The 20,810-nt window shown below is 48.2% G+C and overlaps 1 protein-coding gene across 1 annotated transcript in view; it reads right to left on the bottom strand.

The window, feature by feature from the left end:
* Window positions 1-1,057: 1,057 nt before the first annotated feature.
* LOC306777575 (alpha-1,3-mannosyl-glycoprotein 4-beta-N-acetylglucosaminyltransferase B) overlaps window positions 1,058-20,810 on the bottom strand; it is a gene marked incomplete at both ends in the record, with an annotated part of 79,995 nt that continues 60,242 nt past the window's right edge. Inside the window, one exon of the mRNA XM_079268738.1 lies at window positions 1,058-1,176. Within this exon, the coding sequence (XP_079124864.1) occupies window positions 1,058-1,176 (119 nt within the window). The remainder of the gene's footprint in view (window positions 1,177-20,810) is intronic.

Raw genomic sequence — 20,810 nt, 5'->3', positions numbered from 1 at the left:
TGGAGACTTGTTCTGGTGTTGGAGACTGTTCTGGTGTTGGAGACCTGTTCTGGTGGTTGTTGGAGACCTGTTCTGGTGGTGTTGGAGACTTGTTCTGGTGTTGGAGACCTGTTCTGGTGTTGTTGGAGACTGTTCTGGTGTTGGAGACTGTTCTGGTGTTGGAGACCTGTTCTGGTGTTGGAGACTTGTTCTGGTGTTGGAGACTTGTTCTGGTGTTGGAGACTTGTTCTGGTGTTGTTGGAGACTTGTTCTGGTGTTGGAGACTGTTCTGGTGTTGGAGACTGTTCTGGTGTTGGAGACCTGTTCTGGTGTTGGAGACCTGTTCTGGTGTTGGAGACTGTTCTGGTGTTGTTGGAGACTTGTTCTGGTGTTGTTGGAGACTTGTTCTGGTGTTGTTGGAGACTGTTCTGGTGGTGTTGGAGACTTGTTCTGGTGTTGTTGGAGACTGATCTGGTGGTGTTGGAGACTGTTCTGGTGGTGTTGGAGACTGTTCTGGTGGTGTTGGAGACTGTTCTGGTGTTGTTGGAGACTGTTCTGGTGTTGTTGGAGACTGTTCTGGTGTTGTTGGATACTTGTTCTGGTGTTGTTGGAGACTTGTTCTGGTGTTGTGACTCTGACGTGAAAGCTCGTACGTTCTGCACTGTCGTGAACGAGCAGCGGGTGCTGCTGTGAGCCCCAAAGCACTCACAGGCTGTTACTCTCACAGCAGAGGAGACGCAGCAGTCAGACGCACTCTCTGCGTATTCATGTATCTGCTGTTCGTGTATTTATAGTTGTTGAGCTTCATTTTTACACAAAACAAATAATAACCATAGCTGTGGCGTCATAATGAGGACAGCAGTGAAGGCCCAGGTATTAAATGCACGGCCCGCCACTGGTGCACGGGGATTGTGATGCTGGCAAGTGTATTGTGTGATGCAGCGGCTCATTTCCTACTAACTGAACTCTTTATGAATCTTATGTAAACATCCTTTACGGTACTGCTGTTTCATTGATCTGTGAGTGTAAGTCCACACACACACATTCAAACACCTGCAAATACACACAAGCTCTCAGGTCAGACCTCGCTCAGTAGAGCCCAGACGTCAGCGTCAGAGTGCACCACCAGGCGTAGAGCTGAGATTGGCTGCATCCCTTCTTCAATCTCACCCTCAGCTACCCCGTCCTCAAATGCACCTGAAACACAAACACGCACAGTAGTCATTTTGCATGTGCACGTGTAAGGTGGAGAGCACAGACATTGTATCTCCTTTTTCAATGTTTCGGTCTAGGGCCAAGGTCTGTTCTTTTAAAAATGCATCATTTTGTCATGAATATTCCAATGTTTAAAGGGGCTGTTGGAATCTGACTATATGGCTTCAACATGTGCTGTGAGACAAAGCGAGTCAGGCCTTCCCTTTGGCAAGCAAAGGTTTCATCCTGGTTGTAGTTTGATGAGCACCAAACCCCCAACTCTGAAGAAGTTCACATAAGGGTGTGAGTTTCCTCCCCCCAAATGAAACACTGCTCTCATTGGATGAAAGCAGGGATGCCAAGGCGGGACTTCCGGTAAGACAACCAGATACCCCCAAAAATGATGCTTTCCTGAGGTTACCTGAACGCACCGCGGCAATCTAATTGGCCGAGGGCCAAGACACCCCAGGACCCCTGTGGTTCAGCCACCTTTCTACCCACGGAGCCCCTCAGCTCCACGCTTTCTCCAACGATCCGCCCGGTCGGGCAGGAGGCACACACACGCAGCGTTTGCTCCCCTTTTAAAATAAATCCGAGGTTTAACAGTTCAGATTCGCTGGTTTGTTTTATCTTATTTTTATTCGCATCCACGATGACACAAACCATTTTTGCCTGCAGAAGTGAAGAAGCTTGTTTCTTCTTCAGAGAGCGAGAGACGCATCTCTCCTCTCCCCCATGCATGCCTGAGTTCCACCGAGCTCAGAAGGACCTCACCCCCCCCCCCCCACAATCTCCACTATTGCAACTCACTCTTAAGGCGAAATAGAGTCTGGACAGAGAAGAAGTAGAGTTCATTGTGTTTATTTTATCTTTGTGCTTAAAGTACTGTTCAGTTTTATAACGTGATGTAAGCTTTATGATCGCCGACACTGCCGATCCCTGAGATCGCTAGTGTTGTGTAGAAGCTACTGTGTATTCCGTGCTGCCGTGATTGGTGTTGAGACAGCGCAGTGAGTTCGGGAACTGCTTCTCATCAAGTCAAAGGTCAGAACCGCATCTGTGACAAAGAGCCGCTGTGTCTGCTCCTCTGACGGAGAGAACAGTTTTCTGAACTCTAGCGCGGACAATCTTAATCTCACACACGCACACGCACACACACGCACACGCACACACACGCACACGTACGCGCGCACACACGCACACACACACACCCCCCCTCTTTTCAATAGTCTGTTGATTTTAGATAGCGTGCTCATGAATGTATAGTTGTTAGTTTAGATATTAGTTGACGAGATCATTAGTATTAGAACTTAATAAACTGTTATATTTTAAAGAGCAGCTGTCTGTGATTACTTTGTGCATGTATTGTGATAATAACTGTATATGTGGTCTGTGCTCGAACTTAACCCTTCACTGTCACTCTGAATGTGTAATAGTACTCAGACTACATTGTAAGTGAACACTAATTATGAGACTTAGTTTATCGTTATTGGTCCATTGGTCCCTGTTCGCAGGGTGGTGCCCCGTTATTATTAATAATCATTAATCATTTTGCTGACATTAATAATTCTATTGATGTCAATGATTTAGTTTTCTTTGATGCTGATAACCCAAACACGCTCCTTTTCGTTTCCAACAGGGCTGAATCCAAAATGATTACAGAAAGTATTAATATAGCAGCAAACGACTGTTTGATATGAAAATATAGTCAAGTAATGTCAACCTGAGCAGAGACTGAAGTCATATTACCTCTATGCGTGTTGTAATCTGAGCGACTGATTTTGTTTTGTGTAACAAGTGTGTTTTCTTGCCAGAGTCGATTGCGGCTCGCGGGTCACACGCCAGGAGCGCCGCGGCGGGGCGGGGCCTGTGTGCACAGCTCTATGGTTGACATGGGCGCCGGAAGGATGTGGGCAGCACTTCTCTGAGAGGCGTGGCCCTTACTTCTGCATCTTCTGCATCCAGTGGGAACCCGGCGTTAGTGCATGCGAGTCCCAGTGTGCGTGTCCCACTGGCTAATCGCCTACGCTGTGCACTGCGTTCACGGCAGTTACCGTTGATGACGCTGTCATTGTGGAGGCATAGCACCCACCCTCCGTTACCCACCATACGTTAACTCTGTTTTGATCTGTCAGCACTCTTGCCGTTGTTTTACATTTTTATTTCTTGAAATGTATGAAATATTCAGTGTGCAATATGCCAAACTGTAATAAGTGGCGGATTTAAATACGTCATCAGCGGAGTCTTGTGGTTGGTTTGCTCATTCCACATAAAAGCGCCTTTCGTCAGACAGACGTGACTCTTGGTGCTTGTCCCTGAAATACTACTGCTTTCAGTCACAACACGGCCGTTCCGGTATTTCCCCCAAAATGTTACTCGGCCGTGATGTGGGAAATTGGCAGTTCAGATGTCCCTGAATATCGCTCCCTGCTCCCATTCACACACTCGCCCATGCAGGAAATGTTCCTGAACATTGAACTGTGTTGGGGTCTGACTCTGACCATGTGGCTTAAACATGTGCTGTGGACAAAGACAATCAGGCCTTCACTGTTTCAAGCAAAGGTCTCATCCTGATTTGTAGTTGATAAGAGCAAAGGGATTTCACACTCGGGTGTGAATTCCCCCCCCCCCCAAATAACCATGGTAACCGCGGCAATCTCATTGGCCGAGAGCCAAGAGACCCGAGGACCCCTGTGGTTCGACCCCTGTTCTATAAAACTATCTGCTTCCCCCAACTCAAAGCTTTTTCCCGTCGACCTCCGTCGAACAGGGAGCACACCACGCTCTCTTCGCTCGGACACCCCCGTCCAGGCCACAGAAGAACCAGCTTTCCCCCCACGAGGGAGCCCCTCGAACCCTCATCAAACCCTGACAGGTCACGAGCCATTTCGCTGGACGAAACAGCCCGCGATAACGAATCTGCATCAGCATTCGTTCAGTGCTTTCTGCTTCTTTTTATTTTGTGCACAAACCGGCACAGAGGAGCCGACGAAGCCTCGCTCCTCTCCTGACCGATGATTACCGGGAGACCTACGGACCACGTCGTCTCAGCCGAAGTTAAACTGTCCTCCCTGCAGCGAGTACAGATCGGACCTGCGTTTGCTCCAGAGCCACGCCACGACGGACCGAAGCCGCACCAGCAAACGCCGTGCGACACACAGCGCCCGCTGCAAAGCCGCGCTGCAAGCAGCTTCCCCCTGTCCCCCTTCCCGACGAGGAAGACGGACTACTTTGCTCACGAACACTTCAACGTTGCAACGAAGCATCGACAAGTAAGGTTCTTGGCATTTGGGCATAGCTTAGCTTAAATCAACTTAAGTTTAATTCAGGCCATTCATTTATATGTTGATATTCCCGTGTTTTTGTGTGCTTAAGTTACTGTCGCGTGATATCGAGATATTGCGCAATCATTACGGAACAGAGAAGTTCCGCTATATGTGTGTATCAACTATGACTGTTTGCTTGGGATTCATTTGATTTCTTTCATTTGTTTTATTACACTTCGTGTAGTATTCTTTCCTCATTAAATCAACTCTGTGAGTGAGCTGAGGTGCGTGGCTTATCACGGCATATGTTACCGGCAGTTCAAAGACGACAGCGGTATATTTATGCGTGATAGAGCCAGCCAACTCAGGCTCACTACAACGCGGACCGCGCGCAGAAGTCTGATTCATGAGCCCCCACCTTTTTTCTCTTTCCCCCTCTCACGTAACACGCACACACAGCTCCTAGCTCTACCCCTGGGGAACCTCGTTCAAACGAGCGCCTCACAACACACGTGCTGCCCAGGCACACGTGATTACATACCGCAGCCTAACTGCCATTTTGTCCGGATCACTCGACTCCGCCATCTTTGTAGTTTCTAGCTGTAGTTCTTAAGGCCCCTCCCCTTTGGCCAGCGTCACTCGACGCCGCCATCTTTGTAGTCTCTAGCTGTAAGACTCCTTCCTGTTCACCCACAGACCCACACACACACATACACACACAGACATACACTCGCATCCATTTTATTCATTCTTTAGTTTAGGCATATAAAATTGTATGATAACGTTTGTTGGTTGCAATAGTAATTGATCTGATCATTTATTATTTTGATTTAATAAACTCTGTTATACTTTCAGGAGCAGTCGTCTGTGATTACTTGTGCATATGTATTTGATAAGACTGTATGTAGTAGCCTGTGCTCGAACTTAAAACCTTCACTGTCACTGAATGTATAGTCATACGCAGACTATTGACATTATGAGTGACTACTAATTATGAGACTTAGTTTTATCGTTTGGTTATTGGTCCCTGTTCGCAGGGTGGTGCCCCGTTTATATTAATAATGATTAATAATTGTTACATACATCAATAATTCTATTGATGTCAAGAATTCAGTTTCTTAAATGCTGATAACCCAAACACGCTCCTTTAGATCCCAACATAATGGTGCCCCGTGTGAGGGTACGTTATTCCAGTTTTGTTACAGTATATATGCACATTAATCCATAATTATTTTTGAATAATTAATTTTCCAAAAACATATTTGTTTTTCGAAAAATTATTTTTTTTCCCTCTTTTGAATGATCCAAATTCCTGAAACTTATTTCCCAAAATAGCTAGGCTTTGATCTTCAAAATCTTGTCTTATTGTAATTAAATTTTTGATTTTAAATTTTGATTTTTAATCTTAATCTTTAATTCCCTTCTCGAAATTTTATTTCGTTTCCCTTCCAGGTTTAATGATTCGTTTCATTTCTTAAACTAACAGCCAGCTGTGTAGTAGATTTGATCGTTTATTTGTAATACCTTGCTTGTTTTCTTAAATCCCTCCAAAGAAGTTACACACAGCTGTCACAGGCCCAAAGTGCTAAACCACATTAGCATTTTCGCACCTCTGGCTGCAAAGCAGTAGTGATACCTCAGAGCAGCAACAGTAGAAACGTAAGTCACAGAGCTAGACATTTCACTGTGCGCCTGCATGAACCGTAACACTAACAGTAATTAACACCTAACAGTAGAAATCCTAAGTTACAGAACTAGACATTTCACTGAGAACCGTAAACACTAACAGTTTCCGTTCTAACACTAGGGAATTAACAACCATTGGGAGTCGCACTCATTAGAGAGAATGAGCAACGAGAAATCCCCCATTCCTGGAGCTGTAGCTCCAGAAGACACCGCATTACGAGATGCGGTGGCTGATGTCCTCGGACTCACAGCAAAGGAAAGAGAGTACTTTGCAAAATACACTGCTGTCCTATGCGACGAGCAATTAGAGCAGCTGGTGGCTTATGTAAATAACCCAGCAGGTAACAGAGAGCGCCTGATTCAGAACGTAATCGGCGAAATACTGCTCACCTACCATCAGAAAATGCAGCTGCAAGCTGCCCGAACCCGGGCACAGAGCGACGAGCAGCAACGCGAGATCTGGACACTCCGAACAGAGGTTCAGGAGTTGTCACGTGACTGTAGAGCCCTACAGTCAGAAAATAGTAGCCTGCGCAGGGACCTCAGAGAGGTCAACCTAGAACTCTCTAAAGCATCAGAGAGTGATGACAAACTGAAAGCGCTTCAAGGTGTTCCAGCAACCCCGGTAGGTACTGCTACCCCCTACCGAGCCTTTCAGCCCAGTCATTTCTTGGTCTCGGCTCCCTCATTCCCCGAGACCCGAACCACCTTGCATTTCTTGAAAGCGACATCCCCAACCAGGAGGAGAGAGGACCAACACCAGGTCCTAGTCGGCCCAGGTTGCTTCAAAACCACCTCAGGCGAACGCAATCCTCCACGCAGTTCACGCACGCGACAAGAACTGACCCCATCCCCCTCAGGGAGGGAGGATGATAGTCGTTACCACCATCGCGAGTATGGAGACTCAGACGACTCGGACGGCCCAGGCCCCATCAACCTTGGAGGCCTGCGTACTCGACAGATTGAGTCTCTGGTAAAAGACGTAGAGCGCTTTAATCCCGATAATCACGACTCGAGCATCGATGACTACCTTAGGGAGATCGATCACTGCCTCCTCGACCTATTGCGCCCCTCATCGCGCGAAAAGCTAAAGCTAGTGTGGAAAACCACTGCGCGAAGCGTCCACGCTTTCGTGGAAACGCTCCAGCCGAGCATCCGCGACTGCTATTCATCCCTTTGTCACGCCCTTAGGGAGGAGTACTCCTTGTACAACGACCCAGCTTCTGCCACCCTCTGCGCCTTTGCCATTTCCCAGGAAAGGCTAGAGTCTCCGAGAGACTACTTCAGGCGCTTGAGATCTGCGTACTTCCAAGGACGTAACGCCCCAGGTCTAGAAGACCATGCCTTCAAGTCGCTATTCTTGCACAATCTCCACGACAACGTGAGATACGCTGTTACGATGCACTGCAGAACGAGTAACCTCACCATGCCAGAGATTAGGAAATATGCGCAACTTGCATGGAAGACACGCGGACGGCCGACAAATCGGTACGAAGACACCGCCATAGTCTTAGGCATCCAACAGTCGAGCGACTCCGACCTAGCGTCGGAAGACGACGAGAGGACTTGGCCTAGCGAGCCCTGGTCACCCCCGAGGAACAAACAACCCTGGCGGTCGAAAGACCAACGGAACCAGGCGGGTGAAAGACGCCCTCAAGGGCAACACATCAGGTAACGCTGACTCGCAGCTCACCTGACTAAGCCAAGTGACCTTTCCCCCTGCTGCCAAGTCGACGTGGTAGGGGGGGGGAAGAGAACTCAGCACACTTCCGGAAACAACCACTCCCATTTCGCACCTCGTTCTTCAACCTTCTTGGGCGACCTTGTTCGCAAAGGCAATGCCCGTTATGTATAAATCTATACATATTCTTCAGTCCTACTGGGGGGGTCATAACACTCTTGCTCTACCCGACTCCGGGTCAGAAACGAGCCTCATGTGTTCCCCCACCTTTTCGCATACACCTCTAGGGTGCCACAACCTTAGAGGCCCTTCGAGCACCCTTTCGAGTAGCTCGTAAGATCTTTCGTCAACTAAGCCTTCTTCTCCTGCTCTGTCAGCATGAGCCACCTCCAGCTTGTTCAACGAAGCCACCGCCTTCTTTCAGCCGAGTCATCGCCCGGGCCTGTCAAGTCGCCAGTGCCGTAGGTAACTGAACTTGACCTGTGCGCCGGACCTGTCTCCATCTCTAATTAGGAGGGTGGGGGGAGGGAGATATCACCAGCCCGTCATGACACACTCCAGAGTGAAACTGTTCGCGACGTTTCCCTGAGTGCTGACGGTAACGTGGGATATCTGCCCTCGCCACTCAAACAGCGCGAGGGGGGTGGGATCTCTGACAACAGAAACTTAGAGAGATGCACTTCACAGGAAGTACACTCTAATCTCGCCAGTGCCGAAACCAACCGGCAGAATGGCAGCTTACTATTGACTACTGACGTTTAACTGCATGCTTCAACTCACCCTGTAGACATGCACTAACCGCTAACACAGCCTACTTCAACCAGAACAGTTGCATGACCTGAAACGTTCATTGCGACTGTAAACTGATGCTCCACTCTCATGAACAACCCTTTGCATGCTTTATAGACTCTACCAGAAGTAACCAGAGAAGACATAACCTCTGCCGTAGCAGTCAGATTTAACCCAGGACCTCATCCGAGAAGGCTCAGCTGTCAACAGCTGGAGCAGCGAAAGACCAGCCTAGCTAGTCACACTAGCCGTGCTAACGAAATCTGTAAATCTGCTACCACTACTGTTATGCAACCCTCACAGGTACCTCTGGCCTATAGTCTTGGCAACGCAACTCCAATATCGATAGATTCTAAAACTTAGACACAGGACTCGCTCTAAATCTACCGATTAGAGAGAGAGATAGACGCACATATCATGTACCAATAGATCCAGAAGCGACAGACTAACTGGATTCCCTCCTATTCATAACACCACGTAGCCAACCTACGACTGCTCCGCCGACGGACTCCAGTCCTGTCTAGGAGTTGAACCAGTAACCACTGTTTGCCCCTCACCTGCTTCTTGTCTTTCTATTCTTTCCTTCTCTCTCTTTTGTGTTTTGTGTTTTGTTTTATTTGGGTTGTTACTTTCTTTGACACTATGCCACAATGCTAGAATATCACAACATCATAATAGCGATTGAATTATTTGGGAATAATGTTTTGCTCACCTATGATTTGAATTGTGTATGATAGTAGATGTAGGTAGAAGTAGTTAGAGTCATCTGCCCAGATGCCACCTTAGTCATCTGCCCAGATGCCAATGAACTCTGAACTTGAACACCATGAACTTGACCACTATGGACCTTGAACTCTATGAACAATGAACACTGTCTGTTTTAACCACTGCTTTTGGTCTCAGGAACACTTGGACTGTCTCACCTCTTCAGGTTTCCCCACCACATGGATGCACATGCCAGCCCTTGGTTTGCTCTAAAGACCGAAGCCAACACCTCGCTCTTCAGAACAAAGGGGGGATGTTGGGGTCTGACTCTGACCATGTGGCTTAAACATGTGCTGTGGACAAAGACAATCAGGCCTTCACTGTTTCAAGCAAAGGTCTCATCCTGATTTGTAGTTGATAAGAGCAAAGGGATTTCACACTCGGGTGTGAATTCCCCCCCCCCCCAAATAACCATGGTAACCGCGGCAATCTCATTGGCCGAGAGCCAAGAGACCCGAGGACCCCTGTGGTTCGACCCCTGTTCTATAAAACTATCTGCTTCCCCCAACTCAAAGCTTTTTCCCGTCGACCTCCGTCGAACAGGGAGCACACCACGCTCTCTTCGCTCGGACACCCCCGTCCAGGCCACAGAAGAACCAGCTTTCCCCCCACGAGGGAGCCCCTCGAACCCTCATCAAACCCTGACAGGTCACGAGCCATTTCGCTGGACGAAACAGCCCGCGATAACGAATCTGCATCAGCATTCGTTCAGTGCTTTCTGCTTCTTTTTATTTTGTGCACAAACCGGCACAGAGGAGCCGACGAAGCCTCGCTCCTCTCCTGACCGATGATTACCGGGAGACCTACGGACCACGTCGTCTCAGCCGAAGTTAAACTGTCCTCCCTGCAGCGAGTACAGATCGGACCTGCGTTTGCTCCAGAGCCACGCCACGACGGACCGAAGCCGCACCAGCAAACGCCGTGCGACACACAGCGCCCGCTGCAAAGCCGCGCTGCAAGCAGCTTCCCCCTGTCCCCCTTCCCGACGAGGAAGACGGACTACTTTGCTCACGAACACTTCAACGTTGCAACGAAGCATCGACAAGTAAGGTTCTTGGCATTTGGGCATAGCTTAGCTTAAATCAACTTAAGTTTAATTCAGGCCATTCATTTATATGTTGATATTCCCGTGTTTTTGTGTGCTTAAGTTACTGTCGCGTGATATCGAGATATTGCGCAATCATTACGGAACAGAGAAGTTCCGCTATATGTGTGTATCAACTATGACTGTTTGCTTGGGATTCATTTGATTTCTTTCATTTGTTTTATTACACTTCGTGTAGTATTCTTTCCTCATTAAATCAACTCTGTGAGTGAGCTGAGGTGCGTGGCTTATCACGGCATATGTTACCGGCAGTTCAAAGACGACAGCGGTATATTTATGCGTGATAGAGCCAGCCAACTCAGGCTCACTACAACGCGGACCGCGCGCAGAAGTCTGATTCATGAGCCCCCACCTTTTTTCTCTTTCCTCCTCTCACGTAACACGCACACACAGCTCCTAGCTCTACCCCTGGGGAACCTCGTTCAAACGAGCGCCTCACAACACACGTGCTGCCCAGGCACACGTGATTACATACCGCAGCCTAACTGCCATTTTGTCCGGATCACTCGACTCCGCCATCTTTGTAGTTTCTAGCTGTAGTTCTTAAGGCCCCTCCCCTTTGGCCAGCGTCACTCGACGCCGCCATCTTTGTAGTCTCTAGCTGTAAGACTCCTTCCTGTTCACCCACAGACCCACACACACACATACACACACAGACATACACTCGCATCCATTTTATTCATTCTTTAGTTTAGGCATATAAAATTGTATGATAACGTTTGTTGGTTGCAATAGTAATTGATCTGATCATTTATTATTTTGATTTAATAAACTCTGTTATACTTTCAGGAGCAGTCGTCTGTGATTACTTGTGCATATGTATTTGATAAGACTGTATGTAGTAGCCTGTGCTCGAACTTAAAACCTTCACTGTCACTGAATGTATAGTCATACGCAGACTATTGACATTATGAGTGACTACTAATTATGAGACTTAGTTTTATCGTTTGGTTATTGGTCCCTGTTCGCAGGGTGGTGCCCCGTTTATATTAATAATGATTAATAATTGTTACATACATCAATAATTCTATTGATGTCAAGAATTCAGTTTCTTAAATGCTGATAACCCAAACACGCTCCTTTAGATCCCAACATAATGGTGCCCCGTGTGAGGGTACGTTATTCCAGTTTTGTTACAGTATATATGCACATTAATCCATAATTATTTTTGAATAATTAATTTTCCAAAAACATATTTGTTTTTCGAAAAATTATTTTTTTTCCCTCTTTTGAATGATCCAAATTCCTGAAACTTATTTCCCAAAATAGGTAGGCTTTGATCTTCAAAATCTTGTCTTATTGTAATTAAATTTTTGATTTTAAATTTTGATTTTTAATCTTAATCTTTAATTCCCTTCTCGAAATTTTATTTTGTTTCCCTTCCAGGTTTAATGATTCGTTTCATTTCTTAAACTAACAGCCAGCTGTGTAGTAGATTTGATCGTTTATTTGTAATACCTTGCTTGTTTTCTTAAATCCCTCCAAAGAAGTTACACACAGCTGTCACAGGCCCAAAGTGCTAAACCACATTAGCATTTTCGCACCTCTGGCTGCAAAGCAGTAGTGATACCTCAGAGCAGCAACAGTAGAAACGTAAGTCACAGAGCTAGACATTTCACTGTGCGCCTGCATGAACCGTAACACTAACAGTAATTAACACCTAACAGTAGAAATCCTAAGTTACAGAACTAGACATTTCACTGAGAACCGTAAACACTAACAGTTTCCGTTCTAACACTAGGGAATTAACAACCATTGGGAGTCGCACTCATTAGAGAGAATGAGCAACGAGAAATCCCCCATTCCTGGAGCTGTAGCTCCAGAAGACACCGCATTACGAGATGCGGTGGCTGATGTCCTCGGACTCACAGCAAAGGAAAGAGAGTACTTTGCAAAATACACTGCTGTCCTATGCGACGAGCAATTAGAGCAGCTGGTGGCTTATGTAAATAACCCAGCAGGTAACAGAGAGCGCCTGATTCAGAACGTAATCGGCGAAATACTGCTCACCTACCATCAGAAAATGCAGCTGCAAGCTGCCCGAACCCGGGCACAGAGCGACGAGCAGCAACGCGAGATCTGGACACTCCGAACAGAGGTTCAGGAGTTGTCACGTGACTGTAGAGCCCTACAGTCAGAAAATAGTAGCCTGCGCAGGGACCTCAGAGAGGTCAACCTAGAACTCTCTAAAGCATCAGAGAGTGATGACAAACTGAAAGCGCTTCAAGGTGTTCCAGCAACCCCGGTAGGTACTGCTACCCCCTACCGAGCCTTTCAGCCCAGTCATTTCTTGGTCTCGGCTCCCTCATTCCCCGAGACCCGAACCACCTTGCATTTCTTGAAAGCGACATCCCCAACCAGGAGGAGAGAGGACCAACACCAGGTCCTAGTCGGCCCAGGTTGCTTCAAAACCACCTCAGGCGAACGCAATCCTCCACGCAGTTCACGCACGCGACAAGAACTGACCCCATCCCCCTCAGGGAGGGAGGATGATAGTCGTTACCACCATCGCGAGTATGGAGACTCAGACGACTCGGACGGCCCAGGCCCCATCAACCTTGGAGGCCTGCGTACTCGACAGATTGAGTCTCTGGTAAAAGACGTAGAGCGCTTTAATCCCGATAATCACGACTCGAGCATCGATGACTACCTTAGGGAGATCGATCACTGCCTCCTCGACCTATTGCGCCCCTCATCGCGCGAAAAGCTAAAGCTAGTGTGGAAAACCACTGCGCGAAGCGTCCACGCTTTCGTGGAAACGCTCCAGCCGAGCATCCGCGACTGCTATTCATCCCTTTGTCACGCCCTTAGGGAGGAGTACTCCTTGTACAACGACCCAGCTTCTGCCACCCTCTGCGCCTTTGCCATTTCCCAGGAAAGGCTAGAGTCTCCGAGAGACTACTTCAGGCGCTTGAGATCTGCGTACTTCCAAGGACGTAACGCCCCAGGTCTAGAAGACCATGCCTTCAAGTCGCTATTCTTGCACAATCTCCACGACAACGTGAGATACGCTGTTACGATGCACTGCAGAACGAGTAACCTCACCATGCCAGAGATTAGGAAATATGCGCAACTTGCATGGAAGACACGCGGACGGCCGACAAATCGGTACGAAGACACCGCCATAGTCTTAGGCATCCAACAGTCGAGCGACTCCGACCTAGCGTCGGAAGACGACGAGAGGACTTGGCCTAGCGAGCCCTGGTCACCCCCGAGGAACAAACAACCCTGGCGGTCGAAAGACCAACGGAACCAGGCGGGTGAAAGACGCCCTCAAGGGCAACACATCAGGTAACGCTGACTCGCAGCTCACCTGACTAAGCCAAGTGACCTTTCCCCCTGCTGCCAAGTCGACGTGGTAGGGGGGGGGAAGAGAACTCAGCACACTTCCGGAAACAACCACTCCCATTTCGCACCTCGTTCTTCAACCTTCTTGGGCGACCTTGTTCGCAAAGGCAATGCCCGTTATGTATAAATCTATACATATTCTTCAGTCCTACTGGGGGGGTCATAACACTCTTGCTCTACCCGACTCCGGGTCAGAAACGAGCCTCATGTGTTCCCCCACCTTTTCGCATACACCTCTAGGGTGCCACAACCTTAGAGGCCCTTCGAGCACCCTTTCGAGTAGCTCGTAAGATCTTTCGTCAACTAAGCCTTCTTCTCCTGCTCTGTCAGCATGAGCCACCTCCAGCTTGTTCAACGAAGCCACCGCCTTCTTTCAGCCGAGTCATCGCCCGGGCCTGTCAAGTCGCCAGTGCCGTAGGTAACTGAACTTGACCTGTGCGCCGGACCTGTCTCCATCTCTAATTAGGAGGGTGGGGGGAGGGAGATATCACCAGCCCGTCATGACACACTCCAGAGTGAAACTGTTCGCGACGTTTCCCTGAGTGCTGACGGTAACGTGGGATATCTGCCCTCGCCACTCAAACAGCGCGAGGGGGGTGGGATCTCTGACAACAGAAACTTAGAGAGATGCACTTCACAGGAAGTACACTCTAATCTCGCCAGTGCCGAAACCAACCGGCAGAATGGCAGCTTACTATTGACTACTGACGTTTAACTGCATGCTTCAACTCACCCTGTAGACATGCACTAACCGCTAACACAGCCTACTTCAACCAGAACAGTTGCATGACCTGAAACGTTCATTGCGACTGTAAACTGATGCTCCACTCTCATGAACAACCCTTTGCATGCTTTATAGACTCTACCAGAAGTAACCAGAGAAGACATAACCTCTGCCGTAGCAGTCAGATTTAACCCAGGACCTCATCCGAGAAGGCTCAGCTGTCAACAGCTGGAGCAGCGAAAGACCAGCCTAGCTAGTCACACTAGCCGTGCTAACGAAATCTGTAAATCTGCTACCACTACTGTTATGCAACCCTCACAGGTACCTCTGGCCTATAGTCTTGGCAACGCAACTCCAATATCGATAGATTCTAAAACTTAGACACAGGACTCGCTCTAAATCTACCGATTAGAGAGAGAGATAGACGCACATATCATGTACCAATAGATCCAGAAGCGACAGACTAACTGGATTCCCTCCTATTCATAACACCACGTAGCCAACCTATGACTGCTCCGCCGACGGACTCCAGTCCTGTCTAGGAGTTGAACCAGTAACCACTGTTTGCCCCTCACCTGCTTCTTGTCTTTCTATTCTTTCCTTCTCTCTCTTTTGTGTTTTGTGTTTTGTTTTATTTGGGTTGTTACTTTCTTTGACACTATGCCACAATGCTAGAATATCACAACATCATAATAGCGATTGAATTATTTGGGAATAATGTTTTGCTCACCTATGATTTGAATTGTGTATGATAGTAGATGTAGGTAGAAGTAGTTAGAGTCATCTGCCCAGATGCCACCTTAGTCATCTGCCCAGATGCCAATGAACTCTGAACTTGAACACCATGAACTTGACCACTATGGACCTTGAACTCTATGAACAATGAACACTGTCTGTTTTAACCACTGCTTTTGGTCTCAGGAACACTTGGACTGTCTCACCTCTTCAGGTTTCCCCACCACATGGATGCACATGCCAGCCCTTGGTTTGCTCTAAAGACCGAAGCCAACACCTCGCTCTTCAGAACAAAGGGGGGATGTTGGGGTCTGACTCTGACCATGTGGCTTAAACATGTGCTGTGGACAAAGACAATCAGGCCTTCACTGTTTCAAGCAAAGGTCTCATCCTGATTTGTAGTTGATAAGAGCAAAGGGATTTCACACTCGGGTGTGAATTCCCCCCCCCCCCAAATAACCATGGTAACCGCGGCAATCTCATTGGCCGAGAGCCAAGAGACCCGAGGACCCCTGTGGTTCGACCCCTGTTCTATAAAACTATCTGCTTCCCCCAACTCAAAGCTTTTTCCCGTCGACCTCCGTCGAACAGGGAGCACACCACGCTCTCTTCGCTCGGACACCCCCGTCCAGGCCACAGAAGAACCAGCTTTCCCCCCACGAGGGAGCCCCTCGAACCCTCATCAAACCCTGACAGGTCACGAGCCATTTCGCTGGACGAAACAGCCCGCGATAACGAATCTGCATCAGCATTCGTTCAGCCTCGCTCCTCTCCTGACCGATGATTACCGGGAGACCTACGGACCACGTCGTCTCAGCCGAAGTTAAACTGTCCTCCCTGCAGCGAGTACAGATCGGACCTGCGTTTGCTCCAGAGCCACGCCACGACGGACCGAAGCCGCACCAGCAAACGCCGTGCGACACACAGCGCCCGCTGCAAAGCCGCGCTGCAAGCAGCTTCCCCCTGTCCCCCTTCCCGACGAGGAAGACGGACTACTTTGCTCACGAACACTTCAACGTTGCAACGAAGCATCGACAAGTAAGGTTCTTGGCATTTGGGCATAGCTTAGCTTAAATCAACTTAAGTTTAATTCAGGCCATTCATTTATATGTTGATATTCCCGTGTTTTTGTGTGCTTAAGTTACTGTCGCGTGATATCGAGATATTGCGCAATCATTACGGAACAGAGAAGTTCCGCTATATGTGTGTATCAACTATGACTGTTTGCTTGGGATTCATTTGATTTCTTTCATTTGTTTTATTACACTTCGTGTAGTATTCTTTCCTCATTAAATCAACTCTGTGAGTGAGCTGAGGTGCGTGGCTTATCACGGCATATGTTACCGGCAGTTCAAAGACGACAGCGGTATATTTATGCGTGATAGAGCCAGCCAACTCAGGCTCACTACAACGCGGACCGCGCGCAGAAGTCTGATTCATGAGCCCCCACCTTTTTTCTCTTTCCTCCTCTCACGTAACACGCACACACAGCTCCTAGCTCTACCCCTGGGGAACCTCGTTCAAACGAGCGCCTCACAACACACGTGCTGCCCAGGCACACGTGATTACATACCGCAGCCTAACTGCCATTTTGTCCGGATCACTCGACTCCGCCATCTTTGTAGTTTCTAGCTGTAGTTCTTAAGGCCCCTCCCCTTTGGCCAGCGTCACTCGACGCCGCCATCTTTGTAGTCTCTAGCTGTAAGACTCCTTCCTGTTCACCGACAGACCCACACACACACATACACACACAGACATACACTCGCATCCATTTTATTCATTCTTTAGTTTAGGCATATAAAATTGTATGATAACGTTTGTTGGTTGCAATAGTAATTGATCTGATCATTTATTATTTTGATTTAATAAACTCTGTTATACTTTCAGGAGCAGTCGTCTGTGATTACTTGTGCATATGTATTTGATAAGACTGTATGTAGTAGCCTGTGCTCGAACTTAAAACCTTCACTGTCACTGAATGTATAGTCATACGCAGACTATTGACATTATGAGTGACTACTAATTATGAGACTTAGTTTTATCGTTTGGTTATTGGTCCCTGTTCGCAGGGTGGTGCCCCGTTTATATTAATAATGATTAATAATTGTTACATACATCAATAATTCTATTGATGTCAAGAATTCAGTTTCTTAAATGCTGATAACCCAAACACGCTCCTTTAGATCCCAACATAATGGTGCCCCGTGTGAGGGTACGTTATTCCAGTTTTGTTACAGTATATATGCACATTAATCCATAATTATTTTTGAATAATTAATTTTCCAAAAACATATTTGTTTTTCGAAAAATTATTTTTTTTCCCTCTTTTGAATGATCCAAATTCCTGAAACTTATTTCCCAAAATAGCTAGGCTTTGATCTTCAAAATCTTGTCTTATTGTAATTAAATTTTTGATTTTAAATTTTGATTTTTAATCTTAATCTTTAATTCCCTTCTCGAAATTTTATTTCGTTTCCCTTCCAGGTTTAATGATTCGTTTCATTTCTTAAACTAACAGCCAGCTGTGTAGTAGATTTGATCGTTTATTTGTAATACCTTGCTTGTTTTCTTAAATCCCTCCAAAGAAGTTACACACAGCTGTCACAGGCCCAAAGTGCTAAACCACATTAGCATTTTCGCACCTCTGGCTGCAAAGCAGTAGTGATACCTCAGAGCAGCAACAGTAGAAACGTAAGTCACAGAGCTAGACATTTCACTGTGCGCCTGCATGAACCGTAACACTAACAGTAATTAACACCTAACAGTAGAAATCCTAAGTTACAGAACTAGACATTTCACTGAGAACCGTAAACACTAACAGTTTCCGTTCTAACACTAGGGAATTAACAACCATTGGGAGTCGCACTCATTAGAGAGAATGAGCAACGAGAAATCCCCCATTCCTGGAGCTGTAGCTCCAGAAGACACCGCATTACGAGATGCGGTGGCTGATGTCCTCGGACTCACAGCAAAGGAAAGAGAGTACTTTGCAAAATACACTGCTGTCCTATGCGACGAGCAATTAGAGCAGCTGGTGGCTTATGTAAATATCCCAGCAGGTAACAGAGAGCGCCTGATTCAGAACGTAATCGGCGAAATACTGCTCACCTACCATCAGAAAATGCAGCTGCAAGCTGCCCGAACCCGGGCACAGAGCGACGAGCAGCAACGCGAGATCTGGACACTCCGAACAGAGGTTCAGGAGTTGTCACGTGACTGTAGAGCCCTACAGTCAGAAAATAGTAGCCTGCGCAGGGACCTCAGAGAGGTCAACCTAGAACTCTCTAAAGCATCAGAGAGTGATGACAAACTGAAAGCGCTTCAAGGTGTTCCAGCAACCCCGGTAGGTACTGCTACCCCCTACCGAGCCTTTCAGCCCAGTCATTTCTTGGTCTCGGCTCCCTCATTCCCCGAGACCCGAACCACCTTGCATTTCTTGAAAGCGACATCCCCAACCAGGAGGAGAGAGGACCAACACCAGGTCCTAGTCGGCCCAGGTTGCTTCAAAACCACCTCAGGCGAACGCAATCCTCCACGCAGTTCACGCACGCGACAAGAACTGACCCCATCCCCCTCAGGGAGGGAGGATGATAGTCGTTACCACCATCGCGAGTATGGAGACTCAGACGACTCGGACGGCCCAGGCCCCATCAACCTTGGAGGCCTGCGTACTCGACAGATTGAGTCTCTGGTAAAAGACGTAGAGCGCTTTAATCCCGATAATCACGACTCGAGCATCGATGACTACCTTAGGGAGATCGATCACTGCCTCCTCGACCTATTGCGCCCCTCATCGCGCGAAAAGCTAAAGCTAGTGTGGAAAACCACTGCGCGAAGCGTCCACGCTTTCGTGGAAACGCTCCAGCCGAGCATCCGCGACTGCTATTCATCCCTTTGTCACGCCCTTAGGGAGGAGTACTCCTTGTACAACGACCCAGCTTCTGCCACCCTCTGCGCCTTTGCCATTTCCCAGGAAAGGCTAGAGTCTCCGAGAGACTACTTCAGGCGCTTGAGATCTGCGTACTTCCAAGGACGTAACGCCCCAGGTCTAGAAGACCATGCCTTCAAGTCGCTATTCTTGCACAATCTCCACGACAACGTGAGATACGCTGTTACGATGCACTGCAGAACGAGTAACCTCACCATGCCAGAGATTAGGAAATATGCGCAACTTGCATGGAAGACACGCGGACGGCCGACAAATCGGTACGAAGACACCGCCATAGTCTTAGGCATCCAACAGTCGAGCGACTCCGACCTAGCGTCGGAAGACGACGAGAGGACTTGGCCTAGCGAGCCCTGGTCACCCCCGAGGAACAAACAACCCTGGCGGTCGAAAGACCAACGGAACCAGGCGGGTGAAAGACGCCCTCAAGGGCAACACATCAGGTAACGCTGACTCGCAGCTCACCTGACTAAGCCAAGTGACCTTTCCCCCTGCTGCCAAGTCGACGTGGTAGGGGGGGGGAAGAGAACTCAGCACACTTCCGGAAACAACCACTCCCATTTCGCACCTCGTTCTTCAACCTTCTTGGGCGACCTTGTTCGCAAAGGCAATGCCCGTTATGTATAAATCTATACATATTCTTCAGTCCTACTGGGGGGGTCATAACACTCTTGCTCTACCCGACTCCGGGTCAGAAACGAGCCTCATGTGTTCCCCCACCTTTTCGCATACACCTCTAGGGTGCCACAACCTTAGAGGCCCTTCGAGCACCCTTTCGAGTAGCTCGTAAGATCTTTCGTCAACTAAGCCTTCTTCTCCTGCTCTGTCAGCATGAGCCACCTCCAGCTTGTTCAACGAAGCCACCGCCTTCTTTCAGCCGAGTCATCGCCCGGGCCTGTCAAGTCGCCAGTGCCGTAGGTAACTGAACTTGACCTGTGCGCCGGACCTGTCTCCATCTCTAATTAGGAGGGTGGGGGGAGGGAGATATCACCAGCCCGTCATGACACACTCCAGAGTGAAACTGTTCGCGACGTTTCCCTGAGTGCTGACGGTAACGTGGGATATCTGCCCTCGCCACTCAAACAGCGCGAGGGGGGTGGGATCTCTGACAACAGAAACTTAGAGAGATGCACTTCACAGGAAGTACACTCTAATCTCGCCAGTGCCGAAACCAACCGGCAGAATGGCAGCTTACTATTGACTACTGACGTTTAACTGCATGCTTCAACTCACCCTGTAGACATGCACTAACCGCTAACACAGCCTACTTCAACCAGAACAGTTGCATGACCTGAAACGTTCATTGCGACTGTAAACTGATGCTCCACTCTCATGAACAACCCTTTGCATGCTTTATAGACTCTACCAGAAGTAACCAGAGAAGACATAACCTCTGCCGTAGCAGTCAGATTTAACCCAGGACCTCATCCGAGAAGGCTCAGCTGTCAACAGCTGGAGCAGCGAAAGACCAGCCTAGCTAGTCACACTAGCCGTGCTAACGAAATCTGTAAATCTGCTACCACTACTGTTATGCAACCCTCACAGGTACCTCTGGCCTATAGTCTTGGCAACGCAACTCCAATATCGATAGA

The sequence above is a fragment of the Melanostigma gelatinosum genome, assembly GCF_949748355.1.
Source record: "Melanostigma gelatinosum genome assembly, chromosome: 5".
In the NCBI taxonomy this organism is placed as follows: domain Eukaryota; kingdom Metazoa; phylum Chordata; class Actinopteri; order Perciformes; family Zoarcidae; genus Melanostigma; species Melanostigma gelatinosum.
The sequence above is the reverse complement of the archived record's forward strand: the minus strand, read 5'-3'. Positions and strand labels throughout refer to the sequence as shown.